Source organism: Macrobrachium rosenbergii, chromosome 4, assembly GCF_040412425.1.
Source record: "Macrobrachium rosenbergii isolate ZJJX-2024 chromosome 4, ASM4041242v1, whole genome shotgun sequence".
Taxonomy (NCBI): domain Eukaryota; kingdom Metazoa; phylum Arthropoda; class Malacostraca; order Decapoda; family Palaemonidae; genus Macrobrachium; species Macrobrachium rosenbergii.
In genome coordinates, this window is record NC_089744.1 from 42,021,599 (window position 1) to 42,040,309 (window position 18,711).

General features: G+C 37.5%; 2 protein-coding genes across 3 annotated transcripts in view; one reads left to right on the forward strand and one right to left on the reverse strand.

Moving 5' to 3' along the window:
- LOC136833197 (uncharacterized) overlaps window positions 1-18,711 on the reverse strand; it is a 185,241-nt gene that overhangs the window by 117,319 nt on the left and 49,211 nt on the right. The window contains exon 3 of the mRNA XM_067095060.1: window positions 13,620-13,685. Coding sequence (XP_066951161.1) covers window positions 13,620-13,685 — 66 coding nt within the window. The remainder of the gene's footprint in view (window positions 1-13,619; window positions 13,686-18,711) is intronic.
- LOC136833196 (aminopeptidase N-like) overlaps window positions 1-18,711 on the forward strand; it is a 98,130-nt gene that overhangs the window by 27,996 nt on the left and 51,423 nt on the right. The window contains exon 1 of one of the 2 annotated variants that reach the window (XM_067095044.1): window positions 7,448-7,756. The exons of the other annotated variant lie outside the window; for it this stretch is intronic. The gene's annotated coding sequence lies outside the window, so the exon portion shown is untranslated. Of the gene's footprint in view, window positions 1-7,447; window positions 7,757-18,711 lie in introns of those variants that run through there. 2 annotated transcript variants of the gene reach the window in all.

Consider the following 18,711-nt stretch of genomic DNA (forward strand, 5'->3'; position numbering starts at 1 on the left):
CTAGTGTAATAAGATGAAGAGCAAATGACGGGGAATTTGTTGGAGGAAATACAATGGGGTGCCCACTTCAAAGGGCGCTGAAAATGAGGTAGTGGGGACCACTATGCACATAAGATGATACGCAGATCCACAGCGGAATAACTCCTAATCTGTAATCGAAACACTTATGGTTACTCAACCGAAACTAGCACTGTAATGAAGGAATCGAGGAACTGCATAGAAGATGCCTAGACTGAACTCGATTCCAATGACTCGAATATCATACGATTACGTTACACTTCTCGTCAATGCTTTGCAAATTAAACAGCACAAAATATAAAAAGCAATACAGGTCTCTCTGTAGGTATATCGCACTATGAAAAGAAATGGAGAATAGTTAAAGACGAATAGGGAACTTTACTGATGAAAAAACCTTAAGTCCTGGTACTTTACCTTATTTAGGAGCTGAAGTTCTCTTCTTATGAGGGCCAGCGAGAGGGAGGGCAAGTGAATTAGTTCACAACAAAAGTTTCTTTGGTTACCGCCAGCCACGTTTTGGAAATAGGCAGCTTGATGGAGCAAGGGACCGGACATCCATTCTATGGTGGTCCCTGAGCAATTCTAAGACAGCGTCTCTCTCCAAGACCCTTCATAGCTTCCGGGAATTACGTTTTTTCCTCTTCCTAGGTGGCGTTGGGATCGTTCTACCCCCATGGAAATGCAGGTAGCGTGGCTGCAGTTTCAAGACGGCGGAACACATGTGTTCAGCCCACCAGCTGACCTGCCTCGGGCGACAATTAGCTCTGATTGGGTCCACACCTGGAATTTAAGGAATTCCGGCAGCACTTGGACAAGAAAGAGATTAAAGTGGTTTCCCACCAAAGGCAGTGGTGAGAGAGGTTATAGAGGCGAATTTGCCTACAGTGAATCATACTAAAATAAATTAGTTAATTGCTTATTCCTTTTTCCTTTGACTTATTGCAAGGAAGATGGCGTATGAAAGGATACTCTTGATACAGTGTATAAAAAGGTCATTACATTTAAGGTTTACTTTCACTCGAGGAACAGCTGTCATGGATTAACTAGCATAAGCAAGGAGATGCTAAGGGCACTAACAAGAATTTCTGATCATCTTTCTCTCTCAAATCTCCTTCGAACAGATTGTGCAGAATGGGGCTAGAATGAGTAAACTTGGAGTTAAATTAACATTATTTTCATTTGTTAGTTGTAACAATGCAGATTTTAAGATGTTCCTTGAAATAAAACCGTTACAGCTTATCACACTACTAGAGGACCAATCATTTCCATGTGATTTTCACTTATTTGCAAAAAGTGAGCATTGTTCTTTGGCCTAGTTCCACCTGAAGGTTTACGTTGATTTATTCCGACATTTAATTCCTTAATTGCCAGACTCAAATAAAATAAGTCACATCTGTACATGGGATTTTATAATTAAGGGTACTACTTAGGAGAGGGAAAATTTTCTTATAAGCATGTTTTTTTAGTTTTTTACCGTGCTCTTCAGTGAAATATTACATTGCCATTACATTTTTTCAACAGTGATTTAATGGACAAAAAGCCTTCGAAATACGAAAATAAGCGGTGTTCTTAAGTAATCCAGCGTTCTTGTCATTTTTATTATTAAATGTCTCCACAGCTTCATTGCAGCAAGCAAAAATATGAACTGGCTAACAGAAGTCCTTACCTATCTACAATGAAACCACTCCAGTATATAGTCGAGAGAAGTAAAGAAATTAAAGATTAAAAAAAAACACAAATAAATAGGTGAATCAAGAAAAAAACTTCCACAGACCCAGATCATTCTCCTTGATGATCCACAAGGCTGTCTCCATTTTTTCTGCTGCAAGGGAAAACAAAATCTGAAAACTGCTGGATATCCAATGAAGGCTGCTGTAGTATGATGCCTGCAATTTCAACAACCACAAGCCACTTGTAGCTATTCTCTGGGTTAACAACTTCTGTGTCTAATAAAGACAGTTAAAGGTGGTTTCTTCCCATGCACATACACAGAATACTGGTGGATGGCTACATTGTTGTGACAGGCTTGAATTCAGTCCTTAGCATTGTTACTGTATGCCTAATGTAGCTTATATTGAGGAGCTTGCATGTCTCTTCCCTACACTTAAATTTGAAAACCAAGTTAGCTCTTGATTCTTTGAAACCTCTGGGGGCTGCGCTATTCCTCATCAAAAGGCTGGTTATCAGGTTGGAGCAGCTGAGCTGAAGACTTTTAGTGATATTACCTTCAACTGAGGCCAGCAAACATGACCCCAACTTTCCTTGATGTCCTCATTTAAGAGAAAAACATACCTACATCTACATATACAGTGAGCCACTGTCTTCATGAAGGAGAAAGCGCCCAGATTCATACAAAGATCCATCACTGGTGCCTAGATCACAGAAGGGCCTTTCTTGTGCAGCAATTACTGATAAGGAAGAAAATGAATGAGTTCCAAACACAAGCCCTGAACAGAGGAGAAAGCATTGAAAAACTAAAAGTTTATCGCCAAACTGACTACTAAACAGCTTATAAACAGGAAGCAGATGTACTTTGGAAGATCATAACCAATGGCGTAACACTTAAGACACCATACAAGAGAGTATCCGTACAAGTCTACAGCCACTGTTTCCAGCCTCGTAACCAGTCTTGTGATGAGGAGTTGTGCTGCCACCAGGGGATCAGTGGATCAAGAACTAACATGGATCACAAATTTAAGTGTCTGGACGAGGCATGCATGCTTGATATAGTTACACAATGACAACCTTACGATTGCAACTTCAAACTCACTGCAGCAAGAACAGAGCCATCCGCCTTTTAGAGAAACAGACACTGTTGGCCAGGAGTATAGCTATGGTGGCTTGTGGTCACTGAAGCAGCGAGTATCACACCTGCACTGAATATCCAGATGTCTTAAGACTATTCTTCCATGCAGCTGAAGAAAGTTCCACTGCAAACCATCAAGACTCATCACAGCTGTGGAAGGAAGTCTTTTGGAGTTAATTCTGTATCCCATTTTCAGAGTGCACACTCTCACATAGAGGAGAGCAATGACACTATTAATATGATTTGCAAGTTTCCCCAACATAAAATACTCGTGTGGACATAGAAAGTGTAAGGAGATATAGAGTATCTCAGAAGAAAATGACAAACAAGCAGTCATCAACATATGAAGAAAAATTGTCAATTAGTGAATATGGAGGAAAATTATGACTGAGGCACACTGGTTTAAAACTGGCTTAACAGCCATTCTTAAACTTACAATCATCACCGTTCATAGCACTGCCAGCAATACTGTCCACAGTTTTACTGAATAACTATCTGACCAACCCGGATATGCCCAGGATAACTCTGAATGACAACCGATAAACTCTCTCTCTCTCCCTCACTTTTTCCCTAACACCCCCTCTACTCTCTCACTCTCACTTCCTCTCCCTCTCACTTTTCCATCTTTGTCCTCCCTAACACCCCCTCTACTCTCTCACTTCCTCTCCCTCTCACTCTTTCTTCTCTCATTCTCTCTCTTTCTCTCTCCAAAACTCCCTGTCTCTTTCCCTTGTCTTCTCCCTAACAATCCTTCTACTCCCTCTCTCACTTCCTCTCCCTCTCACTCTCTCTTCCTCTCCCTCTCACTCTTCAACCCTCCCTGTCTCTTTCCCTCTTTCTTCTCCCTAGCACCCCCTCTACTCTCTCTCACTTCATCCCCCTCTCATACTCTCTCTGTCACTCCCTTCCCAACCCCCACCCCCTTTGGTTCCACTGATGTCTTACCCCCACAGTATTCTTTTCCAGATAGTAAGTCATATGTATACCGAAATTAAGTATGATAAGTCTACAGGCATAACCAGCTCCATTTCACGGGCAGAACCAGTGCTAGTGATGTCTTACCCCCACAGTGCTGATTTCTTGATAGCAAGTCATATGTATACAAAATTTGGTTGAAATTGCTCAATGCATTTCAGAGTTATTGTGGCGTGGCACATACACACACATACATATATCCATTTTTACATATATAGATAAAAAGAAGAAAAGACACTTCTCAATGGTGAAAACTGTCTCCCGATGATCTTCATATGTTTCCTTTATCAATCTCGAATTTCTCAAGTGATTTTTTATTACTAACAACGAGGTACACTAGTCCAGAGGTCACGAGCGCTATTTTTATCACATGTTTTGGTTCGCAACCGACAACTGATTTCAAGAGGAACTAAAAAGAACGTGACAAGGTAACTTGTCAGTCTTTTGTTTAGGTTATTGTTCTTGAAATAATAGAAGATCAACACCCGACTTGTAAAGTTTTGCGTTGTTAGAAGCATTCTCCACTGCAAACGTGACTGTCTTAATATCATAAACTTACCTCATATGAACAGCGATCGCCATTATGACACGTCTATCCGTGATCTCGAACTTTTCTAATTTTAGAGCGCGCGCAAAAAAACCTTCTTAATTAATGTTTATACAGACGCAGAAATATGTTCTCAATTTACGTGACATGCTATATGTAATCTTGAATTAATTTACAAACACTTTTACCCTGTAATTAGAAACAATCCCAGGAGAAATATTTTAGAAAACAATATTTCCAGCGAAACAGAATACATATACATATCCATATATATATATATATATATATATATATATATATATATATATATATATATATATATATATATATATATATATATATATATATACACACATATATATATATATACATGTCTACTAGTCACTTTTTACCAGATACTTATGTAATTGTAATAACGACAAGGCCCTCTTAACTTACCGAATTCTTCACTTTTTGGATACGCTTGTCACTACAAAGTGACCTTGTTCTGATACTCTGGATGCGAGTTCGAATCCTGCTACGGTCATCAGAATTACTTCATATTCTTGCATTTGGATCTAAGGCTTTGTAGTGACAAGTGTATCCAGGAAGTGTAAAGAAATCAAGAAGTTAATATGGCACTGTGGCTACTACAATTATATACACACACATACACACACACACACAAGCACACACACACACACCACATATATATATAATTATATATAATTATATATATATATATATATATATATATATATATATATATATATATATATATATATATATATATATATATATATATACATGAGGTACTAAGCTATTTAAATGCAAAAGGAGGTGACACAAAATAAAAAAGAAATTGTGACGTCGGTAAACGTGGAGTGCCTAAAGCCAATGAGAAAGGCAACAGTTGTCTGAATATGATGTCGAAGCGAGAGTGAATATAAAAGGTAGTCTTAGTTGGTGTGTATTCAAAATGTGATCATAAAATGCTCAAGACAAGCGAGTTTAATACTGTTCTATCTGTTTACTGATATTGGTGCACAGAACATACATTATCAAGCACATCACTGTACGAAATTTTTAAGGAAAACCATAAGCCTTAATTTATTTTTTATTCTACAATAACTCAGCGTTACTACTCGTCAGGTAGAAGAAGGAAGAAAAACTGACAGGGTTTAAGACATTGCCTGGAAGTCTTTGAGTATATAACATACAGGCAAAATGGGTTCATTGAGTCTGCAGAGAGACATTTGCGATATGATTCTTGGGAAGAAGGAAAAAATCGGAAGCAGATGGGATAATCAAGTTGGAAGTTTTGTGACGAAAAGAGTGATTGTCTGAAACTCTCATGCATGACAGAGGAGGAAACCACGTCAAGTATGCAAGAGGAAGAAACAAATAACCAAGGGGAAAATAAGTACGATGCAACTGTTTTAGGAAGATAAAGAATTTGAACTGAAAGAAAACTAAATGCAACGAGAACGGTTATTGAGCAAGAACATCATTGTATCTTACGATAAAACACGCAAATGTCTAAAAAGAATGAAGTCTTGTAAGTGCAAAAAATAAGTGAAAGCGTTGTTAAGTGTGGAGAAAGCACGTAGTGCAGATTTAAATGATACTCGTATACGTGTAGAAAAAATATAGTGGAAGTGGCTGTTGGTGGAATCGAGAGAACGTTGCTAAGGTGAGGTGATGACAGTCAGTGTTACTGGGCGACTTACCAAGGTGAAATAAGATATCCCTGGACATGAGAGAGAGGTTTCATAGGAAAGGAGGGAGGAAGTAATAATTGTTCAACGGAAGAATTATTGTACAGTTGTTTGAGAAAAAGTGACATGGGTGGCTGAAAATTACAGGAGCATAAAATGACTCAGAATCCCTAGATAAGTAATTGTGCAAATATATTTAAAATGTGGCGCCGCACAGACAGCTTTCGAGAACTGGATGATTCTCCTTGGCATTGTCGAGAATTGTATGATTCTTCTTGTCACTGTCAATCTGACTGACAAGGAAAATTTGACTGAAAAGAAGAATCGTCAGATTCTCGAAAGTTCTCTCTGCTGTTTCACATTATAACTACGAATTTGTTTTTCTCCATTTTAAGACTCGTGCTACTATGTGAGTTGTTTAATGCTGAGTATAGCAGGAAAATAGTCTGGCAGGATTTCTCGAAGAAAGTAAGACATATATAGCTGAAGGTTTAGAAAAGAAGTGTGCAACTTTTATGAACGAAATATCGACACAATACCACTTTATTGAAGTGAAGTGTAGATTTCAAAATGCAAGTGATAGGATAAAGATAGAAGTTTTTGGGAAAAGTATCTGGGTAGGGTAAGTGAAATAGGATGGGATGAAAGGACGAGAAATCTGGAAATCCAATAAAGACTAAGTAAGATGATTATCACAGACAAGATTCAAAACATGAATAAACGGTTTGGGGTGACTTGTTCATGTCGCTCACGGTCCAGATAGTGATATCGCTAGACTGAAAGCTGGTGAAAAAGTGTGTATGATACGGAAGGTTTGAGAGAAAGGAGATGGATCCCCAAAAAGTGCTAGCTAGATGGGGTGTATGGATATGCTTTAATATCCCGGAAGTAAAAGAGAGCAAACCAGAAGTAGATGGGCGGTGCAGTGTTGTGGGGTGTGCTTGGCGTTCTACCGATGGTCCTTCTGCGCGCGTATCATGAACGGCCTACAGTATAATGTGGAAGTTTTCTACACAGTCCATCCTTAATTCACTGTAAAGAGTGATGGTACAAGACTTGTTAAGCTTTTCTATGGAACCATACCTGGAGGCACACCCTATTTGGGGGAATGTCTTATTGATAAGAGAGAGAGAGAGAGAGAGAGAGAGAGAGAGAGAGAGAGAGAGAGATTTCTATCAAACCGTTAACTTTCCGTGATTATCCTAGGTAATTGCCGTTACACTTACTAGATATATAAGTATTTTTTTCTTCAATTTTAGCAGCTGTTTATTTTGTTTTCAGTTTAAGCGGGGCTCAGGCCTGCCACATGGGTCTCGCCGTAGGTCCATGGGGGTTGCTGAATTGACGGAGGGTTGTGGGAGGTAATGGGATGGAATTCGCCGAGTGGGGGGAGTTTGGGTGAACGGGGCCAGTGTGTGAGAAAGATCTTGGCATTTAGAACTCTCTCTCTCTCTCTCTCTCTCTCTCTCTCTCTCTCTCTCTTACCCTGCCTCTCGTTGGGCGGCTGGGCAGGACTGCAGGTTTCAAAACAGGCAGCTGTACAGTAGTAGGTTGCCCACTCAGTGTTTACTGTGACGTCTACAAGTTGCGTGAGCGCTCGGGAGGTGTGGTGATGACACCAGTGTTTTTTCTAGTGGTGGTTATCTTTTTGCTTTGATCTTTGAGGCTGTTTTGGTGTAAATATCTCTAAACCACTTCAGTGTTTTAAAAAAGGTACAGTACAATTTTCTTGTTACGTGTGAATTTACGCTTTCTTAAAGCAAATTTTCAGCATGCAAGTGAGAAGGTTTATATCCTGAGGATGTCTATTTGAAATGTATACGTAAATTTTTTATGCCTGCTGTTTTTTTAGCTATTTTCAGTGCATCAAGTCACGGAATTTTTGGTACAGCGAGATCGAGTGAGAAGTAAAAACCCGACAAATGTTACATGAACGTATATATATATATATATATATATATATATATATATATATATATATATATATATATATATATATATATATATATATATATATATATATATATATATATATATATATATATATATATATATATATATATATATATATATATATATATGTATACACATACATACATATATATAGACAGATATAGATGTGTTAGGAAACAAATCAAACAGGCAGACTGATAAACATACTGTATAATGTTGGAAAAATAATTTGGAAGTCGGCATTGTCTTTACGTGAAAGTTGATTGTAATCATTCATATCGCTTAACCAGTTACTATTTACAGAACTGGTTTAAAAATCTGACGGGATGCAATAAGAAATGCTTGCGCATCGCTTGCTTTCTCTCTCTCTCTCTCTCTCTCTCTCTCTCTCTCTCTCTCTCTCTCTCTCGGATAAACCATCTAGTATAGTTTACAGCATTAATAAAAAGAACGTTTTTTTCCTAATTTTTAGGACAATTCGAAAGTAAAACCATTAGGCATGAAAAATAACCCCAAAAAAGACCTTCACCGAGCAACAAAACAGCAAATGGGTCTGCCCACCTCTTTCCTACTGAGCATGATTTTCTCTTTTCGTCCACTTCTGAACTATTATCCTTCTCTAACTCTAGCCATTAGTTCTCATTTGATCAAGTCAAGTTGAGCTTTTCGACAATGAATAGCCAAACCCAAAAAGGAACTCAATCGAGGAGTCTTAAACCTGCGTAAAGTGGAAACAGGTTAAACTCTTATTTGCAGACAGTAAATGCTGATAACCTCAAATTAGAAATAGGCAAAAAACTGAAAAAGAAACGAAACAAATTAGTAAAGCAATACCGGATGGCGTTTGACAATTTTATTCTCTCTCTCTCTCTCTCTCTCTCTCTCTATATCTCTCTCTATCTCTCTATATATATATATATATATATATATATATATATATATATATATATATATATATATATATATATATATATGTATGTGTGTGTGTGTGTGTGTGTGTGTGTGTCGCTCATACGCACAAGACTTTTTTATACCCGCAAGTACTAAGCCACAAACATCACATAATATCGAAGTCACTTTATTTTAGGAACAACTTACACTTAAGCAGAATTATATCAAATAAGTGCATATAAGATACACTGACAGATAGTCAACGTATCCATCGGCTAACACGACATATAACCGAATGGAGAAATCACTGTCTATCACTGCAGTTTCTGAAATAAAATAGATTCCAATTGTATCTGGGTGAGATGAGCTTATCAGTCACAATTCCCTGAGAGTGGGCTATTCCAAGTGATATTTGTGCTTTATATATATATATATTATATATATATATATATATATATATATATATATATATATATATATATATATATATATATATATATATATATATATATATATATATATATATATATATATATATATATATATATATATATATATATATATATATATATATATATATATATATATATATATATATATATATATATATATATATATATATATATATATATATATATATATATATATATATATATATATATATATATATATATATATATATATATATATATGTATATGTGTGTGTGTGTGTGTACATGTATACTCAGATTAATATCTTTGGGCTATGGAAATAAAAATTTGTACCAAATGCAATGAAACTCACGTATTACTACTGTACAATATTTTCGCTATCAGAGAAGGAAATAACTAATAAAGTATAAAATCAAACTCTTATTAACAAGAAGGTGGGCCTTATACTGATTATTTGATTGGTATATCCAACTGACGATAAAATATTAATGGTTATCAACGCGAAAATGAATTATTATCAACAGATAATATATATACATATATATGTGTGTATGTGTGGGTATACATACATACATATATATATATATATATATATATATATATATATATATATATATATTTATACACACACACACTTGTAACTTCACTTTGTACACTGCGTATAAATTCAGAAGCCTGAAATAATAATAATAGTCTTATACATGATAATAATAATGTCTTATACATGGCAAACAATAATGTAGAGCAATATATTAATACATATGTATATATATATATATATATTATATGTATATATATATATATATATATATATATATATATATATATATATATATATTATTATAATATTGCTAGTTCCTCGTTGGACGAGTCTGTAGAGTTCTCGGCCAGCACTCTCCTAGGCCCGAGTTCGAGTCTCCGGCCGGCCAATGAAGAATTAGAGGAATTTATTTCTGGTGAAAGAAATTCATTTCTCGCTATAATGTGGTTCGGATTCCACAACAAGTTGTAGGTCCCGTTGCTATGTAACCAATTGGTTCTTAGCCACGTAAAATAAGTCTAATCCTTCGGGCCAGCCCTAGGAGAGCTGCCAATCAGCTCAGTTGTCTGGTTAAACTAAGGTATACTTAATTTCTACATTATTGTTTGATATATATATATATATATATATATATATATATATATATATATATATATATATATAAATATATATTACTCTACATTATGGTTTGCCATGTAAAAGACATGACCATTTTAGCCTTCAGAATTTATGCGGAATGGACGAAGTGAAGTTATGAATCCGACCATTTGTTGAGACTGATGTTCAGCCATCCAGCATTTAAGACACTTAAAAGAGGGTGTTGGAGTGGTTGGACAGCAAGATTAAGGGATCCAGAAAATAAAGCAGATGAAGCGCAATGATTTAAAACTGGAACTGGGAGAAAACCCCGCAGTTATTCTAAGAGGAGACAGTTACGGGTGGTTGGAGAGCACGACTAAAGATAGAAAGCCAGAATGGAAGTAAAGCAAACGGCTAAAGAGTGGGTGCAATTAGGGGCCGGAGGGAGGCTGCAAACACCCTTTAGTAATGCCTACAGTTTATCACGTGAGGTGCACTGATAGCACTACTCCACAACGGGCGCCAGTATAGCTGAGACTTGTGTATTCCTTCATCACATACACCTGGTTTACGTTATTCATTTAAGGTTCGACCAATTTAACACAGTTTTTCCTTTAAAAGATAAAAAGACAACACAGAATTACAAATCCATATTGTAATATCACTGAATATTCAAACATTTTTACCTGTTATACTGCACAGGCCTAAGGGACGACTCCAGGGCCTGATGGAAATCAGAAAAGAAAATACGAAGAAAAACTGTGACCATGAGCCTGCAATGTAACCCTAGGACCCCAACCCTTTGTTTCTAGATGCGGGAAATGCCACTGTCACGTGTTGTCGTCATAGTATCGAAACTGGTTTCTAAAACGGATATCTATTTTACCTAAAGTTAATAGACCCTAATATGTACAGCGCTCGGAATACTTCTCGCCAGTTGCTCTAAGGTGTAGAGTTAACAACCTCATCCTTGATGATGTTCAGAAACCGGAAAACGTAATTATATATATATATATATATATATATATATATATATATATATATATATATATATATATATATATATTTTATATATATATATATATATATATATATAGATTTTATATACATACTGTGTATATGTAGTGTATATGTATGTATGTGTGTGTGTAGATATATATGTATGTATATATATATATATATAGTATATATATATATATATATATATATATATATATATATATATATATATATATATATATATATATATATATATATAACGTATATGTACATAATTTATACTGCGTAAAATGAGTGTGTTTGTTCGCGCGATTCTTCAATTATTGAAAAGGAAACGCGAGTAGTGAAAGCTAAGAGGATGCAGAAGTTGCACGGCTCTTTGTTCTGTCTTCTGCAGAGGAGCAGGCTTAACCAGTTACTGTTGTTTGTTGTTGTCGTCCGACATTTCCATCAGCAGTGAAAGTCATTTTCTCGTTTTCGTGATCATTGTCCTCATAATCTTGAAGTTCCTCCTGTCTCATAACCATCCCCGAGGCTGTCAATCCTAGCCATGATCATTATTATTTCTAGTGACTATTATTTATATTATTTACTGTCCGTCGTCCTTGACCAAAATAAGAGAAAGGGAGGCAGTGGGACGGACGGGCCTGGCCTGTTCTGCTGGGTCCAGCGACAGGAAACCGCATTGTACTGTGATTTGTACAAACGAGCTCAAACGACTTTCGCTATGCTTTGATTCGTTCAGTAACATCTACCTCGTGAGTGTGTGCATAACCGTCGAGTGCCACAATCTCGTGCATAAGCTGTTATTTTGTTGCTCACTTGGGGAAATGCGAAAGATCTGCTGATCTAGAGGCAATCTGATTTAGGGCTAAAATTGAAGATTACTTTGGTTAAGTGGTAAAGTACTAAGGCTTTTTTACCACACCCTCTCTCTCTCTCTCTCTCTCTCTCTCTCTCTCTCTCTCTCTCTCTCTCTCAATTAAAAAATATTTAAGAGAAATAATAACATGGTGATGTCTCTCTACTGTGCAACTCTCTTGAGAGAGAGAGAGAGAGAGAGAGAGAGAGAGAGAGAGAGAGAGAGAGAGAGAGAAAACTGCTGATCGCATCTAAGATAAACAAAGAATGTTCAACGTAATAAAACTCTTACCACGAGAGAGAGAGAGAGAGAGAGAGAGAGAGAGAGAGAGAGAGAGAGAGAGAGAGAGAGAGAAATGCTGTTTGCTCCTTTCAGAGGCTGAATCATTCAGGGTTCAGAGGTCACGTCCGCGTCATGGGGCCAAATGAACTGAGATGGATCTCTGTTCCCTCCCAGTAAAATCCTCGGTAGGAGTGCTACAAGTCCCCAAAACCTAAAGTAGTCCTCCTCCTTAAAATCACTCTTCAGTCAGCCTTGAGTCTAACTAAGGTAAGGCGGAGGTCCTACCAAAGGTCTTAAGGTGGACTCGTATGAAGTCCTCCTCCAAGTCAAGATAACTTGATGATGTCCTTCCTTTTGGGGTTCACTTCAAGGCATCCTTGAGTGTTTCATGTGGGACGAATGCCGAACGAAAACCTAGATGAGAACACAGCAGAAGTCCTCTTCGAAGTCAGAACCCAGTCAAAGTAGGGCTCCTCCTTGAATCCGACTCAGCCAGCCCCCAGAATCCCCTTTTGTGGGGGAGGGGGGTGAGGCATACAAAAGCGCCCATTCACGTCACTCAAATAAGAAAGCCGCCAAGCCAGGATTCGGAATGAGGAAATGAAAATTAAGGATCGGGACGAACTGATTGACGGGCAGAGATGACCATGTGTGTGTGTGAATTTGCGATGGGAAAGGATGTAGAACGGCAGCAAATGGGGGACGTTAGGTTCATGGTAGGACTTGGTCAGTTTTACCAAGAAATGCGGGATGAGCCACCGACAAAAATACTTTCGATGGAGCGCTTGAAGTGTTTGCTGGTTGACTCATTAAGGATTATCTATCGTTATAGTTACCACGGTTACAGACGCCGAACAGATTTTTCGAATTTAGTAAGTCACCATATAATTATCTGTAAAATATCAGATTGAAAAAAATACGTACCTGTTAGGCCAGCTAAATCATCGTTGTTGAAAACATAAAAATATAATTGTTGATATTTTGTTACATTAGAAATAACCAGCTCAAGATAATTACATACATTCAAAAAGACTAACCTGAAATGTACCTGTTGTTCGGATGGCAGTGTAGCTTTTAACCATTTCCCACTGTGGTGGTGATTTCTGAAAGGGATAAATCTGTTTTTTCACACATTCAGCCTTGTGATTGATAATAATAATGATAACAATAATAATAAATCAAATATTGCTGATATGTGCAATTGTCAAGCCAAACCATTTGTTCAAGAAACAAAACATCGATAGTAGATTCAAGAGAGAGAGAGAGAGCGAGCATTAATAGCAGTGCCTACAAAGGTCGACATACAAACAGAAAAACTTCTCCATTCAATAAGAATCCCTTATCGGGCTAAAGAACCAGCTTTTCAAGCACAACACAACACAGTCTCACAGAGAGTGTTTGTTCGTTAATACTGACTGCAACTAAGAAGCACGTCCCTAAGCACTTTGCGAGTTCATTGCCTCTTGGATTCCCTTAATTAACCCTTCCATCCGCAAGCATATCTGTTGTTGTTGTTGTTGGTGTAAGATTAAGCTGACCTTTTTTTTTCCCCCTCTGAGTATGTTTGTACGTCTAAGTGAGTGGGTATAGTTTCGCACACTCGAAAACTAATGGATGTAAGGATATGAGAAAATTATGAGGATGCTCTTGTTGTTCGTTTATGAAAAACTTACGCCTCAGACCATAATGAAGGGGACTAAGAGGGCATGGCGGAAATGACACGCCTTTGGAAACGAGGCAGTCAGAGAGCCAGAGACTCTTCTAATGACAGTGAGGTGAAGGTCTACGAAGTCTTATCTGATTTTGCAGACTTTGTGAACTCTGAGGATAAAGATAACAGTACAGATAAAGTAATAAATAAGTGAAATTCTGTTACTTGCCCGATGTATGAAATTTGGTTCTATTGTGTCTCTTAGTTCTCTTCAGTATGAATATTATGAGACATTTGCTTTTCTCTCAAAATGAGTGTAATGTCGCGAATCTTGGAACCATTGATATTATATATCCTACCTTACACGTTTAAACGGCGTCTCTAATTTTTCTTAATTAATCCAAGGTGTACATAAAAAATATATTATTGTCACAGCTCTCTCTCTCTCTCTCTCTCTCTCTCTCTATGCAGTACATTCCAAGGTGAACCGGTTGAATGAGTGCTAAACACCATACCTGTAATGTCGAAAGTTTTCATTATGAATATGTTGAAGCATCTCTTTTGTTAGCCCCTATGCATACAGGAAAACAGATGAATACTGCGATACTTTTAAGTCTTTTAGAGGTTAGTTCAATACAAACTTAACTGACTGCGAGTCGACATGCTTATATACATTTGAGCGCTTGCTTTGACTTGGCCACTCGTAAAAAGTTTTTTTCCTAGTGTCTTGGAGTATGAACTTAATCTACTTATTTAATGTTCAAATGACTGGCAGCAGAGAACTGATGCTGTTGTCTTTAGTGAGTCTAGATTTGTTGTGCCTATTGCTCTGCAGAGAACTGACCTTTAACCTTTTCTTTTAGGCTTTCCTAGAGACATAATTGTTGACCTTGTAATGCTCAGTACACAGACGATTCAGACTATTCTGGTTGCAAGTATTTGTTCTCCTCTGATCAAAAGTAGTTCGCTCCAGTCTTACTGGAACCGAAAGATTATATTCAGATATTTCGCAAGTAGGGTGTTGGGCTGAACTATAGTCAAAGTGGGACTTCATTAATCATTCGATCTTGCGTCAGGTTCTCTCTTAACGATTCAGTGTGTATCGTTAAACGTTATGCTTAATGATTCTGTGCAGTCATTCTGCCAGCACTTGGTGCTCTAAGGCTTCCAGAAAATTAAATATTAATTAAAGATTCTTTTATCTATCGACATAGTAACAAAATAAGGCCACAAACTTCAAATATTTTGTCTAATGTCTTACCAAGGCTGATTTGCTACCTATATATATAAGCTGCATCCCAGTACTTTCATCTTTTATATACCTTAGTTCGAAGCACTCGCACTATCGATTTCAATATAAAACATCCACAGTGCCTCAGCCTAATCTCGTACAGCAACCTTATTCTACTGAGGTGCCCTATGCTACTTTATTCACTGCGAAACTGTGGAAAATTCTTTGTGGCAATATTTAATAGCTTTTCCGGAGATATTAAGGAACCATATATGATTCCTTAACTATTTCGTTTTTTGGCTGTTATTAGTTAACTTATTGATCATGTCTTATCTCAATCATCTCATACCTTCTTCTCTTTATTCTTATTTTATTTTTTCATACAAACATTCTATCCGGTGGAAGCTTGGCAGTCGATCAAACAGCATTTTGATTCGGCGTATGAAAGAGGTCCTTAATAGATTCTCACAATAAAAAACCATCCTTTTTTTCCTTTCTCGCCTCCTTCCATTCACCACTTCCCTTTCGTCTCTTGTCTTGTGTTGCCTCCCTCCGTTATTCTCCATTTCCTTTTTCCTTTGCCGTGTGCCTTCTTTTACTGGCCTCGTCCCATTCCACTGGCGGCTTCTCGATCTGTGTGGGCCCTTTGATCCCGACACCTCACGCGTTTAGAAGGCGTTCAATCACTTGGGATCAACCGGATAACGATGTCAGGAACAAGTGCCGTATTATTTATTGCCTCGCCGCCTAACCTCAATGAACGCACGTATACGTACGTACCAGGCGCTGCGTTCGTTCGAAGACCAACTCAACTCCTTCGTTGTTATTCGTTTCACAGAACTAACTAAAAGAAGATGCAATTCTCGTCTCTCCTGTTTACCTCGTCCGTGGTTCAGAAGAAAAGTTGGTGCGACTGAAAGCCATTCCTTATGGCTGTTACCGGCGTGGGGAACTGGGGTTGCTGTTCAGGTATCGTTTACAACTGACCGTCATTAAGAAAACATTTGGAGATCTCCTTAAATACAGTTCTCTCTCTCTCTCTCTCTCTCTCTCTCTCTCTCTCTCACACACACACACACACACACACACACACACACAAATAACCACCCAAATTCAAGTGGATAATGATATTTTCTCGCATTACACACCAATGCACCCTCCTTGGGAAACTGGGTCTCCCAGTGACTTAAGTGGTGTTCTATGATGCCCTAGTTTGCATAAAATGCAAGAAGACAAACACCATTGCAAATGAAATTAAAGAGATGCTTCCAGATGAACTTCTATATAGTACCTCAAAAGTTTCTTTATTTAAAAGTATCAAATTATGAAAGAAAAAACAAAAAAGCTTGAGTAAGGCGAAACCTGATATTACGATTACGAAAATTATCGGTTAGTTCCCGTAGCACCAGTGAACGGAACTTTACAATAGAAGATCACGGTAATCATCTCAATTGTGCAACATGTGAATCATAGACAAATTGCAATGTATTATCTCTCGCTAACAGCTACCCAAAAATGATAAGGATGGCTATTTGTGTCAAGATCAAATCAACATTAATAATCAATAGCTTCTTTTGTTATCATCAAACTCTTATCTTTTCCATTAACATAATACACAACGAATTCTGAAAGATAAATGCTGCTTCCCCAATGAATTGCGTTTATACCTTAGACCTGAACAACGTAACGTAAGAGTCCATTTTCTGGGGTTTTATATTTGTTTTGCATTTTATTGTACATAACAAGTCCAAGGCAAACTCTAGCAGTTCTTCTAGCAGTCATAACTGATATACTGATATAAGACTGTTCTTACTTTTTTGTGACCCAAGTCGTATAATTTGTATGCAGTACTATATTTTCAAATTTATTGGTTTAAGTATTCGTAACCAATGATAGATATACAAAGCTTTATTTACCACTGAGTTCTGACGCTACTTCATTCAAATCTGGCGTTTGAAATGTGAATAGTCTTAAGCTGTCATTCCCAATATTTCCAGGGGTGCATAAGGTGAACAGAACGACTTGGAAGTTGAGTGTACCCTTCTTAATTAACTGTGAGACAAAACGCTTTTCCTGTCTCCATATAGGTGTCAATAATCTTGTGCCGCTCTCTCTGGTACTAGTTTATTATTTTTCATCTGTGGTTCCTAAAGGGGGTTCCATGCTCTCGTCCTAAGTCATCACTTTATCAGTTTTTCGTGATCTTATCTAAAAGCTATCAACGTAAATGTCTACGTGATCTTCCACTAAAATGAAATCCTGTGTACCCAAATGCTACCGAGAGCAATTTCCTCCCTGTCTAAGTCGCCTACAGTCTTGAAAGGCATCAGAATTAGATCAGAATTATACTTTTCCCGCAAAATAAGTAGCAGCAGTTCTTGCAAAGACCACATGAGACAAGGGCTCGTCTGGTTCTGAAGAGATGTTGACTTTTCTGGACTTACTTCGGCCCATTTCCCCGTAAGTTCATTCACGGTCGAAGAAGCATAATTATGTACAACGGCCTCTGGTACCCACTTATGGTCACCCATACAAGTATTGACCGGACCCAATTTCACCGAACCTCACTGATCGAAAGACCAGTAATGTTGTGGTCACGTAACGTCCTGATACCCATTAAAGTCACCCATCCAATTGCTGGCCAAACTCAACGTTACTTGACTTTTCTGATCGATAGACCAATATGATACAATTTTGTTGGAAGTTTGCGAGTTTTTTTTTTTCCTTATAACTTTGGACATTTATAAGCACATTAACTATTCTAACCGTTCCCAATACTGTCCGACAACTGGGAAGCTGCTCGGTTTTAATGAAAGGGAATGCCTGATTTACATTTCTGGAAGTTCTACTTAATCCTAAGCCTGATGCTTATTTAAATATATACTTGCACGAATACAAAGAGGCTGAGATGGGCATAATTGCCCAACCAACTTCGGCCACTCAAAGATTCAAAGTAGATGTTAAGAAAAGAACAGCTGATCAAACCGGTTGTGCTACGAATTCACATCTTCCATGCATTCTTAAGATTGCGAAGCCTAACGGACCAAACCGGTTGTTGCGAGTTGGCGAATTCCAGTCGTGCGTAATCGGGCCTCCTGCGTGCTATCTAATTTAGAAAGAACTGGCCGTCACCGAATTAAGCAAACTCTGTTCAAAAGCCCTAGCCATGTTGCATAATTTTATGAGTGGGTGCTAATGAGGGTTAGGGTAGCCAAGGAGAATCCTTAATGTTGTGTAGTATCAACGA